This window comes from Pocillopora damicornis, chromosome 7 (assembly GCF_964200805.1).
Source record: "Pocillopora damicornis chromosome 7, jaPocDami1.2, whole genome shotgun sequence".
NCBI lineage: Eukaryota > Metazoa > Cnidaria > Anthozoa > Scleractinia > Pocilloporidae > Pocillopora > Pocillopora damicornis.
Window position 1 is genome coordinate 18302375 of NC_142676.1, and position 16011 is coordinate 18318385.

The 16011-nt window shown below is 39.6% G+C and overlaps 4 protein-coding genes across 6 annotated transcripts; 3 read left to right on the top strand and 1 right to left on the bottom strand.

The window, feature by feature from the left end:
* Positions 1 to 265: 265 nt before the first annotated feature.
* On the top strand, positions 266 to 1812 carry LOC149042982 (uncharacterized). The gene is made up of 2 exons (XM_089213673.1): positions 266 to 290; positions 1295 to 1812. Exons 1-2 carry the CDS (start codon positions 266 to 268, stop codon positions 1810 to 1812), a joined length of 543 nt encoding a protein of 180 aa, XP_089069799.1.
* LOC113665207 (carbohydrate sulfotransferase 1) lies at positions 1537 to 7080 on the top strand. Of its 2 annotated transcripts, none has more exons than XM_089211755.1 (2): positions 1537 to 1645; positions 5169 to 6460. In XM_089211755.1, exon 2 carries the CDS (start codon positions 5219 to 5221, stop codon positions 6314 to 6316), a length of 1098 nt encoding a protein of 365 aa, XP_089067881.1. In that variant the 5' UTR covers positions 1537 to 1645; positions 5169 to 5218; the 3' UTR covers positions 6317 to 6460. The 2 variants fall into 2 exon arrangements, with proteins under 2 accessions (XP_089067881.1, XP_027036677.2); XM_027180876.2 differs by lacking the exon at positions 1537 to 1645 and adding an exon at positions 2967 to 3109 and having other exon boundaries at positions 5169 to 7080.
* Positions 6859 to 9769, bottom strand: LOC113665206 (uncharacterized). Its single transcript, XM_027180874.2, has 3 exons — positions 9238 to 9769; positions 7486 to 8316; positions 6859 to 7054 (listed from the first exon to the last, which is right to left on the bottom strand). Exons 1-3 carry the CDS (start codon positions 9767 to 9769, stop codon positions 7005 to 7007), a joined length of 1413 nt encoding a protein of 470 aa, XP_027036675.2. The 3' UTR covers positions 6859 to 7004.
* Positions 9762 to 15338, top strand: LOC113665139 (BRISC and BRCA1-A complex member 2). Of its 2 annotated transcripts, none has more exons than XM_027180793.2 (11): positions 9762 to 9977; positions 10168 to 10253; positions 10440 to 10537; positions 11234 to 11422; positions 11630 to 11704; positions 11899 to 11999; positions 12301 to 12403; positions 13155 to 13225; positions 13654 to 13736; positions 13939 to 14089; positions 14617 to 15338. In XM_027180793.2, the coding sequence occupies exons 1-11, from the start codon at positions 9856 to 9858 to the stop codon at positions 14678 to 14680; spliced, it is 1143 nt and encodes a 380-aa protein (XP_027036594.2). In that variant the 5' UTR covers positions 9762 to 9855; the 3' UTR covers positions 14681 to 15338. The 2 variants fall into 2 exon arrangements, with proteins under 2 accessions (XP_027036594.2, XP_027036595.2); XM_027180794.2 differs by having other exon boundaries at positions 9843 to 9977; positions 11633 to 11704.
* Positions 15339 to 16011: the final 673 nt, after the last annotated feature.

The window sequence follows — 16011 nt, forward strand, 5'->3', positions numbered from 1 at the left end:
TCACACAAACAATAGTCAGAAATGAAGAAAAAAAAGTCCCGTGTGCATGTGGTAGGTATTTTTAGGCGGGAACTGACTAACCGACATGAAAGCGAGGCTCTAAGAAATTTTTTTTTTTTGGGGGGTATGTCACGCAAACAATAGTCATGAAGAAAAAAGGTCCTGTGTGCATGTGGTAGGTATTTCAAGGCGGGAACTGACTAACCGACATGAAAGCGAAGCTCTAAAAAATTTTTTGGGTATGTTACGCAAACAATAGTCACACATGAAAAATGGCCTGTGCGCATGTGGTAAGTATTTTTAGGCGGGAACTGACTAGTCGATTGAAAGCGAGGCTTCAAGAAATTTTTAAAAATGTCACGCAAAAATAGTGTCACACATGAAAAAAAAACGGGAAAACACGTTTTAAGTCTGAAGTGCCTAACCATCACTCAAAATTTTTAATGGGTTCTTCCAAGACGTCTCAATGCAGTCATTGTCGTTACACCACTGAATCTATCTTGTTAATGATGTGGTGTCCAAAATGTAAACATGCAGCTGTATCTGTTTACACACGTGTTTAACTTTATTGAGAAATGAACTAAAGATCCGAGCGTATGGGCACGACTTCGAAGACGTCATCAGTGCTTATCTCAATTGGATGAATCCGATGAAAGATGTCACTGATTTGATCGGACAACTGAAAGCGTTGACAGTTGTCGAATATTCGCCCCGATGGTTACATATTCTCGAGAGAAACAGGAGATAAGCATATGACAACTAACTGTTTACATGTAAAGACATCCGTCAGTATCCGACACCTGTGGGCGCTTACATACAGCTGTATCTTTACACACGGGTTTAACTATATTGAGATGGGAAAAAAGATACATGCGTGTGGGCATGATTTTGAAGATGTCATCAGTGCTTATCTCAATTAGAAGAATCTGATGAAAGATGTCACTGATTTGATCGGACAGCTGGAAGCGTTGACAATTGTCAAATATTCGCCCCGACATGATTTTTAATCCTATAATCCTGAGTTTTTGTCACACAATACCTTGTGTGACAGGCTTAAAACAATAGTTTTTCCTCCGGCGTGGCGATAATAGAACCCAAATAGAATTTGAGCGGGAAAGTTTTTTGTCCCTGTGTGGATAGAACCATCTCTGCGGGAGAGAGATGACAGCTGTCTGTTGAGGTAAACATGTCGACAGGAGATTATGTCAGATGAATTCTAAATAAGGGATATGACTCCGCCCATTCGTTTGCTATAACAGACTGTGTTATCAACCCCTGTTTTTCATTCACACAGATCTTAAGAAGAGAGGCAGAGCAGAAGAAGAAGAAGAAGAAAAGAAAATGGAAGACATAAAGAAGAAGAGTTCTAAGAAAACGAGTTCAAGAGCTCATCCGTATAAGAGTAAGAAAGCAGCAGCGAAACAGGCAGCCAAAGACAAATTGAAAGGCACTATTTTTGTGGATGCGTTACCGCCCCAAGAAGATGAGAAGGTCGTGGTGACGAGTGAACATTTCAAGAAAGCTGAGGAACCTGCCCCACCTCTGGAAGAAATGAAGTCGCTGATGAACAAAGTGGGCAAGTCTAGTGGTGAGAAGAAGGAGTTGGTGGTGGTGGAAGAAGGAGAGGTCACCCCTGAAGGAACAGGTGATTATCCTTATGCGTCTTTGGACGAGTTGTTGTATAATGTGGAAGTCAGTTATCCATGTCCCATACACTATACCCAGATAGAAGAATTGAAATCTAAGAAAGAAGATTCCCCTGACGTGTTTCTACGTTGCCAAGAAAGTCCTGCCCCACCTTTTGCGATGTGAAAGATTACAATTATTATTATTATTATGGATGCAGAGAACAGGGGCACAGCTGGTTCACTCTGGATACCATAAGTCGTATGGTGTGTGAATGTGGACTGACTCCCACATTGTCCATGTCCAAGTCAAACAAGGATTATGGAAAGATGTATTTGAGATGTCCTCAGAGGAATTGCGATTTGTTCCAATGGTGGCTTATTATTGTGACAGATGTCTGTTGGGGTAAACATGTGTTGGCGGGAAAATTTGATTATAAGAAGAGATGGGTTGCTGAGTGTTTTTATCAGTAAGGCCCAGGTCGCACTACTGCCCAAACCAAAAATTTTGCGTGACATCTTTAAAAATTTCTCAGAGCCTCGCTTTCAACCGACTAGTCAGTTCTCGCCTAAAAATACTTACCACGTGCACACAGGACTTTTTTTCCTCATGTGTGACTATTGTTTGCGTGACAAACATAAGAAATTTCTTAAAGCCTCGCTTTCATGGCACTTAGTTAGTTCCCACCTAAAAATACTTACCACATGCAAACAGGACTTTTTTTTCTTCATATATGACTATTGTTTGCGTGACATACCAAAAAAAATTGCTTAAAGCCTCGCTTTCATGGTGGTTATAATTAGTCAGACGAGCTATACTACTACCAATAATAACAGGTCGGTAGTGCGGGTGTAGAAGTGAGGTGTCTTAGTGGCAGCAAGAATTTGTGGTGTGATAATGTAGGCCAGAGAAGTGATGGAGCCCTCCTACCTGAGAAAATTTTCAAAATCTAATCACGATTTAATGCTATTGCAAACCTTCTCGAGTGAGTTTTTTTTCACCTTCGGGCGATGTTATACCAAGTTTTTTTTTTTCAAATTAAAAAGCAGCACACACACACACGAACACAGTTAAAATTGCTGTGTCGTATAAAACTACTCGAAATCACGCATATTAGTGCCAACGCGTTTGCCAGTTCTTACCCGGGCTCTCCGTCTCCCCTTACCTCTCTCTCTCTCCCCCCCCCCCCCCCCCCACTCCTCCCTCCCCATTCCTAACAGCATGATTCACACTCTAGCACTGTGGAGGGTCGATCTCGTTAGTAATAATTTAAGCGAAGTATGAATACCAGTCGGAAATCACTTTATGTGATCCTTCAGAGTACAGGTGGCGAGCCACCCGTTCTTGTTCACAAAAACCGCACAGGTCAACAAGCTGGGCGCAATTTTTAATCTCAACAATTGCAGGGAAATCCATCGATTGAAACGGGTCACTCCCCACGAATTCATCTACATTACCGTTGACAAGCAAGCTCATGAAATCTGTAAGTAGGCTGGAATTCATTCATTGCGCAAAATCTAATCGACTTCGAAATCGAAAATCGACTTTGCAGTGCCTTTGATTTCCTTTTCATAATATTTTAAAAGAAGTATTTGCCGGCTAAACTTTCAGAGTAAATAAATTTAAAAGGTACTTTTGATAACTTGGAAGATATTATCAAATGCAATACATCTTGTAAGCTCAACACATACGTGCACATCTTGAAATTTAAAATTCTCGTCGTTTGCCACTCGAAGAAGGGAAGGAATTAGAAAGGATGTCAGAAGCATAAACATTGATATAAGCACTGTCAGTTTGTGTCATCCTCCAAGAATCTCAAAACATTTACGCGGATGTTTTTTGCGAAAGTTCAAGATGAGGAGATATTTCTGCGCTTCCTTTAGGCAGGTTTAGGGGTCGGTCTGAGAAAGCTTCGTTACTGTCAGGATTCAGCTTGAAAACATGTTTCTTGGAAGTATTGCATTACTTCTATGGCAGAATTTGTTTCTGGTGCAGGTGGTTTAGTTTTATGACTTCATAAATTATATTGTATCTTGGTGATTAACACGGAAACGTTTCCTAAAAATGCGACGTTGAGCTCATGCTCAACATCGTCTGTTCTTTATAGAGAAACGTACTTACTTTCTCTATTTTAATCTATCTAACATCTCAGCAGGGGGCTCGTCATCTCAAGCACGTTCGAACAGGCCTAAATTAAGCTCAAATTAATAGGTTAGCAGGTCGCTGTTCCTTGTGATAATTTACAACAAGGTTTCCTCAGGGGTTCACCACTATTGCGGGATCTTCATTTTAGTTCGTTTTAGTTTCATGTTTATTGGTATGTTTATTCGTTGGTTCGCTCGTTAGTTTGCGAAGGGAATGGTCTATCAAAGTAATTAGAGAAGGGTTTCAATGAGGTGATGGCTTTTACGGCTAAAGGTTAAAATTTTGGCCAATTTACAGCTAAAGGTTAATTTCTTTTCTTTGTGATTAGAAGAATAAATTGTTAAGGTTCACCCTTTTTACTACAAACGGTTAAAGTTTTTCAATTTCTTTGCCTAGCGGCTAATTTTTTTGCTGTTTTACGGCTAACGGCTAATCCCATTGAGATTCTCTTTGCGCGATTTTCAATTGAGTATCAAAAATGATCCTGGAGTGTTTTGGTTTGGCTTTACTTCGCTCTATGATTGGTCCAGAAAACTCGCGCCATTATCTCAACCAATCAAATCCAAAACAGTGACCAATCCCAACTTGGTCACTCGCGTTTTCCCGCGCTTCAAGCAGGTTGCCTTTGTTTACTTTGAGTTCTCATCGGTTAATGATGATGTCTACGTGTGTTGTGATTGGTTGTTGAGATTAGTTTGGTTTCGATTTTTCGTCACTCAATCGAAAACTGTTCTAAGTTCTGAAGAATTCTGATTGAAATAGCTCGTATCAATTTTCCTAAAACAACGGCGCCAAAAAGATAGTGAAACAAAACGCCAGGAGGCGCTAACGTGGGATTTGTTAGTCTTACCTTCATTCCCCCCAGTTATACGTGAAAATAATAAATTTCATATTCACTCAGTACCAGCCTTTTAAGCCGCCCTTCTTTTGGCCACGGTCACGCAAGCTTTTCTCATAACAAGTGAGAGGAGGTTAAATCAGTTTACGATTGTGTAAGATGTGCCTTACTCTAGAACAAGAATCATGGATGATCAGCTACCTGCACTGTTCCGTGATTCCAGCGCAAAATCCACTTATCAAAGTATAGGAGTGAAATCGAAAACACAAGAAAAAAAGACCACAAAACCAGATATTGTACGCTGTCACCCATTCATTTAGTGACCTCTACCAACAGTGCTTCACTTTAGTTAGGAGCGCAAGCACGTGGCTGATTACCATAGGAGACTTCGACGACGACGAAACTCAACCGAATTTTTGCCGTGGCCTGCCTGTGGCATCTCACGTAATTAGGCCGGAAATATTGATTAATTATGAATTCAGCTGAAAATAGCTCTAAGACCAAGACATAAATTTCCATTTTCTTATTCATACTGTCTGCCTTTTCTTTTGCTATTTAGAGAGGCATTTGACGGGACTGATTCTGGATCACCCTTGACACTCTCTTTGCATGGCAAAACCTCGAAGAGTCCCTGGAATTTTGGGCCCCATTGCCTTAGGTATCACAGCATGCATCGCCATAAGGGCCCTTTGTAAGTATTCTGGCCTGGTTGCTTTTCAACCCCCAACAGAAACTAGAAAGGGAAAGACAAACATTTTGATTATTTCAAATGCAAGATCAGGATCATCGTATCTTGGGCAAATTTTCAATCATCACCCGCAGGTCTTTTATATCTATGAACCTTTGATAACATTTCAAGTGACATCGGTGCGTAACTCTTCACTCTACGAACAGACGGCACTGGGCCTCCTACGCGACATTTTCAACTGCAGATTTAAGCAGCAAACAGAGTTTTTATCTTTCATGTCGCATATGCAGCTCAATCGCTTTTCAAGCCACGCCTTTACCTCGCCCTATTGTAAAAACATAACCAACGCGAAGGATAATCGAATTACTATTTATTGCAAAGACTTGGATCCCCTCATAACTTCTTTGTCCTGCTCACTTCACAGCCACACAGTGGTGAAAGTTCTCGCTCATAGATTGCCATTTCTAGACGTTGATCGTCTTCAACGTTTAATGGCTCGCGATCGAGATAATTTAAAAATCATTCACCTGATGCGAGATCCAAGAGCTGTCATCGCTTCTATGGATCGTGTCGGCTGGGGTTTGGAAACTTCAGCAGTGAAAATGGCTACGACAAACTTTTCTCATTTTACCAATCTTGTGCAAAAGTTCTGTTCTAATTCGATAAGAAGGCTGCGATTGGCTCTGCTGGCTGAGAGTAAATTCCCAGATCGCTATAAACTTGTCAGATACGAGGATCTGGTAAAATTACCATTAAATGTTTCTCAAGGACTATTTGATTTTACCGGCATTCCAATGTCGGATCAAGTCATGAACTATCTAAACAGTGGTACACAATCACGTGACAGTGGGGCCAATCACGCGTATGGAACACTTAGGAAAAATGCGTCTCTGTTGATAGACGCGTGGAGAAATCAATTCAGTATTGAAGCCGTACGAATGGTGGAGTCACAATGCTGGCCAGTTTTGGAAATACTTCGGTACACACCTATCCATAGCCCGGTTCTGCTAGGCACGTGACAGGCACGTGCAAAAAGTCGACTACGCACGCGATCTTGGTTACAAATCCAAAGGGAGAACACAATAGGCAAATAACTCGTCCCACCCCTCCCCCTTCAATTGCCTCTGCAGTCGTTTTTTCATCTTTCGGCCTAGGCGTTTAAGGTTAACAGTGACCGGGAAAGTAGATTGTGACAGGTTTCCTGGCAGTAAGGCAAAGACACAAAAAGCGGATGTGCATGAAATGATGGGAAGGTCTCATGTCCTCATCATTTCCCATGACAACTTCCAAGCATTATTTGCTCATCATCTGTTTCCCTCATCCCCACTGGCTGAGAGTCTGGAACAGGCTACCAGTGACAGAGATGTGAATTTCCCAGAAAGCAATTTTGCTTTGAAAATACCACAGAAAACAAGAAATATCAGACACTGGAAGGGCAACATTTGTGGCAAAGAAAGACAAAATGCCTTAAATAAAAAAGAATGCCTTAAGCCAAAAAGAATCAGTTTCAAACGTTAGTACAATATTATTCCAAACAAGGTTACCAAGTCTCAGGTCATACTATGGTTTCAAGACAACATTTAATACCAGATGATGAAAGAACAAATGAATTTTTACAACAAAGTGCATAAATCAACAGTCACTGGATGTAGTTGGTTACATGAACTCTACCTGGCCAATTAGGGAACAACTAATTCACCAACACCATTAGCACTTGATGTCTAGCTTGGCTTCTTTTGTTCTTTGACCATCATGATCTAAAAATAAACAAACAAGAATTAAAGCTATCACAACAGTTCTAAAAAGTAATGAATGCAGGTCTCACTGTACAGCAAGTTTGCCATGGGAGGGGAGGAAAGGGGGGGGAACTGAGAAAGGCTTAACCCTTCAACCCCTGAAGGTAACTTGCATCTAATTTCTCCCAAAGGTATTACTGCTAAATCAAACATTACGCTCATGAGAGTTAAAGAAATGAACAAAAACTTAAACAGCCCATGACCTTGAGTTCAATACTCCTTGTCAGTGACATAAACCAATTGCAGAGTTGCTTGTTTCCTTGTGAAGTTCACTAGCACAGAAATTCCAGTTACAGGACACTTACAGGGCAGAAGCCTGTGGCAACAGATTTTAGGTTTTCCTTTCACTACATATCTGTATATCGGACTCTAAATATTTTTATGGAACTTACTGTGGTCTTCTCTTTCTCGCTTCAATTCAACACTTCTTCTTTCAATATCAGCAAATGCAACAGATTCTGGTAACTTGAATGACACACAAACCATAGCCTTTTTTGGTGCAACATCACGTACACAGTGAACGCTGTATTCACTCTTAAGGCTAATTCCCAAATTCTTTTCCACTTGCTGCTTGGCATCATCTCCTGGAGACTGGGACTTGGAGAAGCAATAACAATGAATCATTGGGAGCACTAATTGTTTGTGTGAAATGTAGAGACCATGGAAAACATCAAGAAACTCAACTGCACTAGCAGGTAGATTCATGACAACATGTGTAAAGGGTCTGCTGTAACTTCCTTGAATGCTTTGATCAGTAATTGACGATTCTAATAATGACGATGATGAAGACAGCTGAACCATTTTTCTCACAAAGTCCCTCCCATCCAAATTAAAAGCATGAATTTTATCCTTCACACGATTGATTTTTGCATTTTTTAATAAAGCCTCATAGGATGCAGGATTCAAGTCATTGGCATAAATAATGCATCCTTTCTTTGCCGCAGGAATAGCAAATGGACCAACTCCTGCAAACATGTCACACACAACATCACCTGAATCAAATGATTCAACAAGACGCCTGTGCTCTGTTTGAAGGCGAGAATTCCAATAAACTTTGGAAAAGTCAAACTCAAAAATACAGCCATCTTGTTTCACAGAGGTGTAAAAGTTGCTCTCCCCAGCTAAAACTTCCATCTTGAAGAAGCGGAAAGTATCATGGATGGTGTTTGTTTTGTTCACAATAGTTTTGATCTGAGGGGAGTTCTTGTCTAATATCACTTGCCCTGTCAAAAATAAAGAGAAAACCAATATGAACTATCAATTAAAAGATGCAGAGCTCTCAAGTCTCACACATTGAGCACGAGACTCACACTAATGAAATCAATCTTACACTTTAATGCTGAAGCTACTCTTTCTCAAACATTTCAGGTTTTTTCGATTAAACTGTTGAGTTTGAGATGGCAAACTACTATTTAGCTAACCCTTTAACCCTTTAACTCTCAGAAGTGATTAACATGTAACCTCTCCCTTAAGTATCCATAAAGTATCCAGCAAACAGGTAATGAGAATACTCAAACTTATCAGGTACAAGATATTATCTTGATCAAACACCAAAAAGAATTGGTATTAGATCAATATAACTTCTACCTGATAAGTTTGAGTGTTCTCATTACCTGTTATTAGATAGTGTATGGATAATTTATGGAGAAGTTACACCTTTATCACTTCTGGGAGTCAAAGGGTTAAGTACCACTAAAATTAATTTACCTTCTAAATATAATTTAATCTTTGTTCCCTTTGCACTTGCACCCAACACTTTCCAACAATAGCAATTTTCACTCAGAATAAAGGACTGTAATACTTCAATGTGAATACAAAGATACTTCATTTTTTCACAATTCTCTAGGCAGGATGTCCCATAACCCTCCCCCCTCCCAAAGGAAGGGCATGCTGCAGTATCACAATCAAAGGCTGAGTGGTCGAAAATCTCACTGTTGCCAGCAAATAAATTCTCGTATGTCAGGTTGGAATGGGTGATAGGGGTGATTACTCGGTTAGTTCTGTGAAAATTCATATGAAAAGATTGCAAGGTCTATGAATACCTACCACAAGCTCGACATTCATAGAGAGGTGCATCATTCGTAAAATCCCTCTCCTCCAAAAAAATGTATACACGAAGAAAAAAAAAGATGATCATCACCTACCGATTAGTGATTTGAACTCTAATTGCGAATCTCGTAAATTCAAGTGTGCTATGTGACCGATTGTCTCGAAGGATGAAGGTATTTCATCAATCTCATCCGGTAATATGGCTCTTAAAATTTGCTCTGATGTCCAATGTTCGTAGCCAAGTACCAAATCGTAAGTCGTTTCTTCTGCTCCCTGATTTTGAGCGAATTCTCGATCCTCTTCTCCCAAGGTTTTCAACGAATTCATTGGATGTAGAAGGAGAATCTTTCTACTTGTTTCACTCACATCTGGGACAATGTTTCTCATACGAGGTTGGTTCAAAAGGCATTTGTTTAGACGTTTTAAAAAAAGTGAACACTTTTTGGCTCCGATTCGAAGAGCTGGAAGGGTGATGGTAGTTCTCAAAGCCTCTCTATCCAAGATCTTCATTCCTTTCACAGTATTTGGAGGACTAAAATATCTTGATAATTTCTCCATGATCGCTTTATTGAGAGAGAAATCTGACGGAGTTTTCAGCGGTTTCTCTTTATCCTGGAGTACCGTCATGTAAGAACATCTCACAACTTTGTCATCTTGCTTTTGAGGCGGAAATGAAGGAACGCTAAAATGTCCTGAATTATTTTTCCTTTGCTATGGCGGCCGATGTCCTGCAACGTATCCATCCCGAAATTGCAAAATTTGCCGAAGCCGTGCTTAATAATGAAGGTATTGGAGTTTGCGGTGAACTGCTGAAGATTGTGGAGCCCAAGTCAAGGTACTCGATTAGATTTTCAATTTACGTCAAGCAACATTTTGACGAATTTCACCCATGAAATTCAGGGTTAGTCATGGTTCTTATTGGTCAACTACGTAGCAGTGTTTTTAAGGAGTATTTTCAATCCCAATCTAAAGCTGTAATTGTTATTGGACTTCATCATTTTTTCTGTCTTGTTTGTGTTCGATAGTTTGTCTTTCATTAACCCTCGTATTAAAACAAGATCCTGCGATCGATTCAAGGTTGTGGTTCCATATGCTGGTAGAACTCTAAAATGTAAGTAAACAGCAACTTAGGTGTGCACTGTTTTAGTCATTTAATCATGTTTTAATTGCTTTTTTATTTCCTAGGAATTGAATACATTTTGACTGAATGTGTCATAAACTCCGTGTATGAGTTGCCTTTCGATTTGATTTTTTATATTTACCTGTTTGTTTTATTGTTGTTGTTTATTTTTTGCAGGGGAGGTAATATTTAACCAGATGCAACCAGATTTTCCACCAGATTTTATATTTGGACCACAAGATCAGGAATTTGTACCAAATATTGATAAAATGGAGGTATGGGCAAGGTGAAAAATCAGAAATTCTCAAATTGGCACTTCCCATCAAATAAGCAATTTTTACATCCAACTGGGAGCTGCAGCTACTTAATACTTAGGGTTAAGTGAGTGGCTGGACTTGGGGTCAAAAAGTCTGGGTGCCAGACCTGGCTGAGTCAATGGTGCTTCTCTCCACCCAGGGGTATAAATGGGTACCGGCAATATGTCAAGGTTGCCTGATGAAGTGCTTGGGGGGTAATCTTGGGATAGACTGGCATCCCATTGGGGGTGGGGAGGGTGGGTAGTAAGACTCCTAGTTGCTTTATGCCAAGGAAACCCAGATAAGGTCCAGCTGAATGGCCAACATGGCTTGAGTACAGACTTTGATAGCCATACTAAATTATGTCTCTTATTAAAATGACAAATGCTACTTTCATTTGCCAAATGCAATTTCTGAGAATGCATGATGTTTTAATCTGGCTTCCAAGGTGAAGGTGGTACCATTGATAAGGCAAGGCTGGAGTGTTCATTTTGAAAACATGGTTATCAAGATCTCAGTCATAATGTCTGAGTCAGGTCTTGGTAATGGGGCTAGCTTGCCTTCTCAATGGTTTCTGAAGCCTGGCAAGGCAAGAAATTGGAAATCGAGACAGACTGGTTGACCTTGTTACTACTCTCTAAAAGTATGCTTTTTTTAATCATTTTTACTCCATAGTCTCTTGAGAACTGGGACTGTAATAATCCTGAAAGCTTAGTAAATCTGATAAAAGAACTGATCAGGGAATACAAAGAACATCAAAGAGAACAAGTGGAGAAAATCCCCAGAATCCACTTTGAATACACCACACTTGCAGCTGACACCAATTATCCTGAATTCGAAGTACATGTTTTAAAAGGGCAACAGGTGAGGTGAAGGTTTGTGTATGCAAGCTACAGAAAGTCACACCCTTGAACAAGAGCTCCCTAGCAACGAGAAGTGGAATGGGTCACAAACTATACAGATTAATTTTGATAACAGGTTAAAATGGTAATTGACTAAAATCACATTTGAAAATGATCATAATACTTGTTAAAATGCAACTGGGTTCTGATGATTTGTTTCTTTTCTCAGAAGACAGACTCTGTTGTCAATTTTATGATAAAGCTGCCAGTTGATCTCACTGGAATCCCGCAATTTATTATAAGGGTAAGATTGTTGTGTTTTATTTTTGATTCCAGAGAAACAGAGCTGAAAAACAACTATTAGACTAAGTACTGGTGTGATATCTTTAATAATTTTGCTTATGTCACAAAAATTGAAATTTACCATTAATAACTTATGATATGAAAAATGTTTTTCTGATCATTGTGATGATCCATATTTAATTCTTTGTTTGTCAGGACTGTCCAGGTGAAGACATGGCATGCTTGTTTGTTTCTTATGCATCTCTTAATGGAGAGAATGTTACACCAACACTTTTGTTATCACCCCGCGTAGAAAGGTGAGGTCTTTGTGCAGAAATGGCCACTAAATATGAAAGATATAACAAACTTCAAAAATGAATATGCATCTTCATTAATTACTTTGAATACATATGTGTAAAAAGGTTCAGGCTGCTGTAGTCATATATTTAGTAAATCTAAAGTCAAGTTTTTAAAAGTAAATTCACTCCATGGAATCGTCAGCGTAGTAAAATCATCAGTTTTATGTGTAATACTTTTCATGACAGATGAAATTTGTATTTTTTTTTTGGATATTATACTTTTACAGTCAATCCATTCAAACTCATACTTATTTTACAGAGCATTTGGTGGGACCAGCAATCTTCGTATTCCTCATTGGTTGGGGGTGAATGGCTGCCTTCTGGAATACCTACCTCTTATCCAGGAACTCTTTGCACAAAAGGTGAGGTTGAAATTGGTATCAAAAGTTACCTCTCAGGGCTCTAAGCTCAGACTTTCTCAAGGTCACAGTGTTATGGCCTTAACCCTTTACTCCTTAACATCAGTATGGATATTCTCCATAACACTCCTTACATTTCTTAGGGTTCTGACAAGGAGAATTTGTTCATCAATCAAGAACTTCTTTAGTTGGTGATCATCTCCTTTATTCTCATGACTTAAATGTTGTTGTGAGGAGAAATTAGATGTTAGTCACTCTAAGGGGTTAAAGGGTTAAATTATAATAAAAAAAAAATGCAATCAAAAAAGTGGCAAAGGGAAGTCAATGCAATATTTTGTGACATGCTATATACCCTTGTAAGTCTGAGTTGAAGTAACTGAGCTGACAGAATAATGAGCAAAGGAAAAACTTAAACTGTGAAAACCTCAAAGTTAGCCAAGAATTTTCCTCACCTATTATTAATATTTGCATCACTCAGGAGGATGAGTTCACTTTTTAATTGCATGATTAGTCTCTGAGGTTACTGTTAGAACATGTTAACCCCTAAGAGTGACTAATATCTAATCTCTCCTCACAATATAACCCCTGAATCTAACATAAAGGTCACAAGAATTTAGGAGATGATCACCAACTAAAGACACTCCTGATGTTTAAACAAGTTCTTCTTGTAGGCGCCTCAGGAAATGTATAGAGAACAGTATGGAGAATATGCATACTGATGTTAGGGTGTTAATATATAATTACATTTTGAAAGGTGGAGCAAGTTTGTCAGGCATTCCACAAAAGAAGGGAATATGTTGCAGCTTTCCTTAGTGCATTTGGAAGGTAAGACATAGTTTACAATCCAGTCAAATCATTTGCCAAATGTAGCTTACTTTAGAGTAAGTCTTGTAAATAGGATATGACTTTTGAGCGTGTATATATATGTTATTTACCAGACAGGAGGTCTGTATGGGAAAAAACTGTGCCTGTCCTCTTGATTACAGTTAAAGGCCAAGGGTCACCCTTGAGACCAGGGGAACAGTTTTTCTCCCATATGGACTAATCTACCCCCTACTAATTTAATTTTTCTACTGGTTTGCATTTTCCCTGTATTGCTGCAAATGGTATGGACAAATTCTGGACCATGGTCTGTGGTGGAAAAAGCTGGATTACTTATGGGCTCATGATCAGGATTCTGGCTCACTGAGATGCTTCAGAATAAAACAAAGGGTAGAATGTTAATATCTAGAGACAATTTTTTTTTTCGGTAGTTCAGTGCTTGAGTATGATGCTGAGGGATTCATGAAGCTTTCCTTGCTGTTCAAAGTACAAGGATTCTTTTGTATTGTTCACAGTAAGTGCTGTTTCTGGTACAAGTATAAAATCGAAATTAAACGACACATCTTCCATTTTGACACAAAGAAGTGAGACATACTGAATAGAAATCAGTCCGGCACTTACAATGGGAATTGGCCAAAGGGTGCATTTTGATTGAGTGATGTATGGAGTGAGTGAGGATTAAATATTATCACCACTTGCTTCATTTTTCTTTTCAGTTGAATTAGACAAGAACTTTCCCCAAGAAGCGCCACTATTTTACCTCCAGTCGATTTACCACGAAAAAAATAACCAGCCGTACGAAAAACTGGAAGCGGGTTACCCCTACAGTCCACGGTGGTCTGGGGACGAGATGGCGGAAAGAGCTAGGTATTCTTGTCTCCCTTACTTACATACTGTTCAAATGAACAGATAGTGTGATATGTCCAGAAAGGACTGAGGCCTCATTCACGGAGAAAGGAAACACTCAACGAATAATAGAACGGATCTCAGCTTTAAACCAACCTATTTTGTTTCGTTTCCTGATATTTTCCATGCCTTACTTTTAAACCAATATTATCACGATTTTAAATGTTAATATGGTGAAGATTGAAAAAGTTAAAGTAAGCGAAAAAAAACAGCTCCTCGCGGCGGCAATCTACAAAAGCTTTCAAGAAACGGGCCATTGGTCTCTTTGGAACAATGTGACTGGTATTTCATGAATTGCCTAGGGACGGGTCATTAATAGGAGTACATTATAGACTTGTTACTTAAGTGTTAGGTGTTTCGATGGAGAATGAATATCGAAGCCGACTATGGTGTCCGACTGAGTTAAATTCATGACATGAATGAGATTATTGTAAGATCTTACCCTCTTTGGGGAACCTTTCTAAAGTACATTTTTTTTTCTTTTTCAGAGCTTTCCTGTTGGAAAAGATACCAGCTTTTAAGGACGCTTCATTAAGTAACGCCAAATTTTAACCTTAACACAATAAAAAAGTCAAGGAGTTTTTGTGGAGCGATCGTTCTAAGATTCTGGCCACTATGGCGAAATGTTGCTGAGTCGGGATTTATGAAGAAACTCTCCTCAGTCACTGAACGAACTCATCAAGTGGCTCATACAAAAGCGTTAGATAGTAATCGTAGATCAGATCACTCTCGACGGGCTTGATGATTGTTGGAGCGGAATAAAAAGAAGTGTGCAAGCATGCCCTCATTATAAGCGCTCCAGAACGTGCGTTTCTCCGCCGGCCGGGAAGATTTGAGACGAGTTGGAAAGGGTTTTCCGGGGGTCTGGCACAAATAATTAGTGCCAGTCCCCTTACAGACCTCTCACCGGCGCGCGTTGCTCAAGGGCTTTAAGTGCTTATATTTCCGAGCGGCCGAAGAAATGCACGTGCCGAAACGCTTGTAACGAGGGCCTGGTCACGAGATGATTTATATAGGGGACTTCAAATAAGATTCTCTTTTGACATTTTCTCCCTAAACAGAGACGCATGTAGTAAGTCTCGCTTTGTTTAAATTTTTATATCGCTTTGTTTGGTTCTTTTTTGTTTGTTTGTTGTGTTTGTTCGTCTGTGCGTTTGTTTTGTTTATAAAGAGATAAACTAAATTGAAATATATGCAAACGTTTAATTGGCCATGAACCACGATTAATTTTCCCTTTGGTCACATTGCTCACTTTCTCAAAAAGGACCAACATATGCTGCCATGCAGCATCATTATTTCTCATGTCATTCCGTACTTTCTGAGAGTATAAACGGCTTGCTTCTAATCATAAACATCGAAGAAGAACGAGTAAAGAATTAAAGATGCCCTCACCAACATAAAGAAGTTTATTTCTCCCGCGTTTCCCCTTCCCCTCAAAAACAGATCAGTTTAGTTTTCTTACGTCTCCTCTTCCCTGAAAAACTGATGAGTTTAGTTTTCACACGTTTCCCCTCCCCTCAAAAACTGAGATTAGTTTCTCGCGTCCCCCTTCTCCTGAAAAACTGATGAGTTTAGCTTTCACACGTTTCCCCTCCCCTCAAAAACTGAGATTAGTTTCTCGCATCCCCCTTCCCCTCAAAAACTGATGAGTTTAGTTTGCCTGCGTCTCTCCTACCCCAAAAAACGGATGAGGTTAGTTCTCCCGCGTTTCCCCTCCCCTCAAAAACAGATGAGTTTAGTTTTCCTGGGTCTCCCATTCCCTCCAAAATTGAAGGCAAATCTCCACAGAGATCCTTACAGCGCCCGATTGGTTGTTACTTTCGCACGAAAATTCAACTTCAAGAGACACTTGACCCAGGCACTCACATTAACGTGATCAGTGG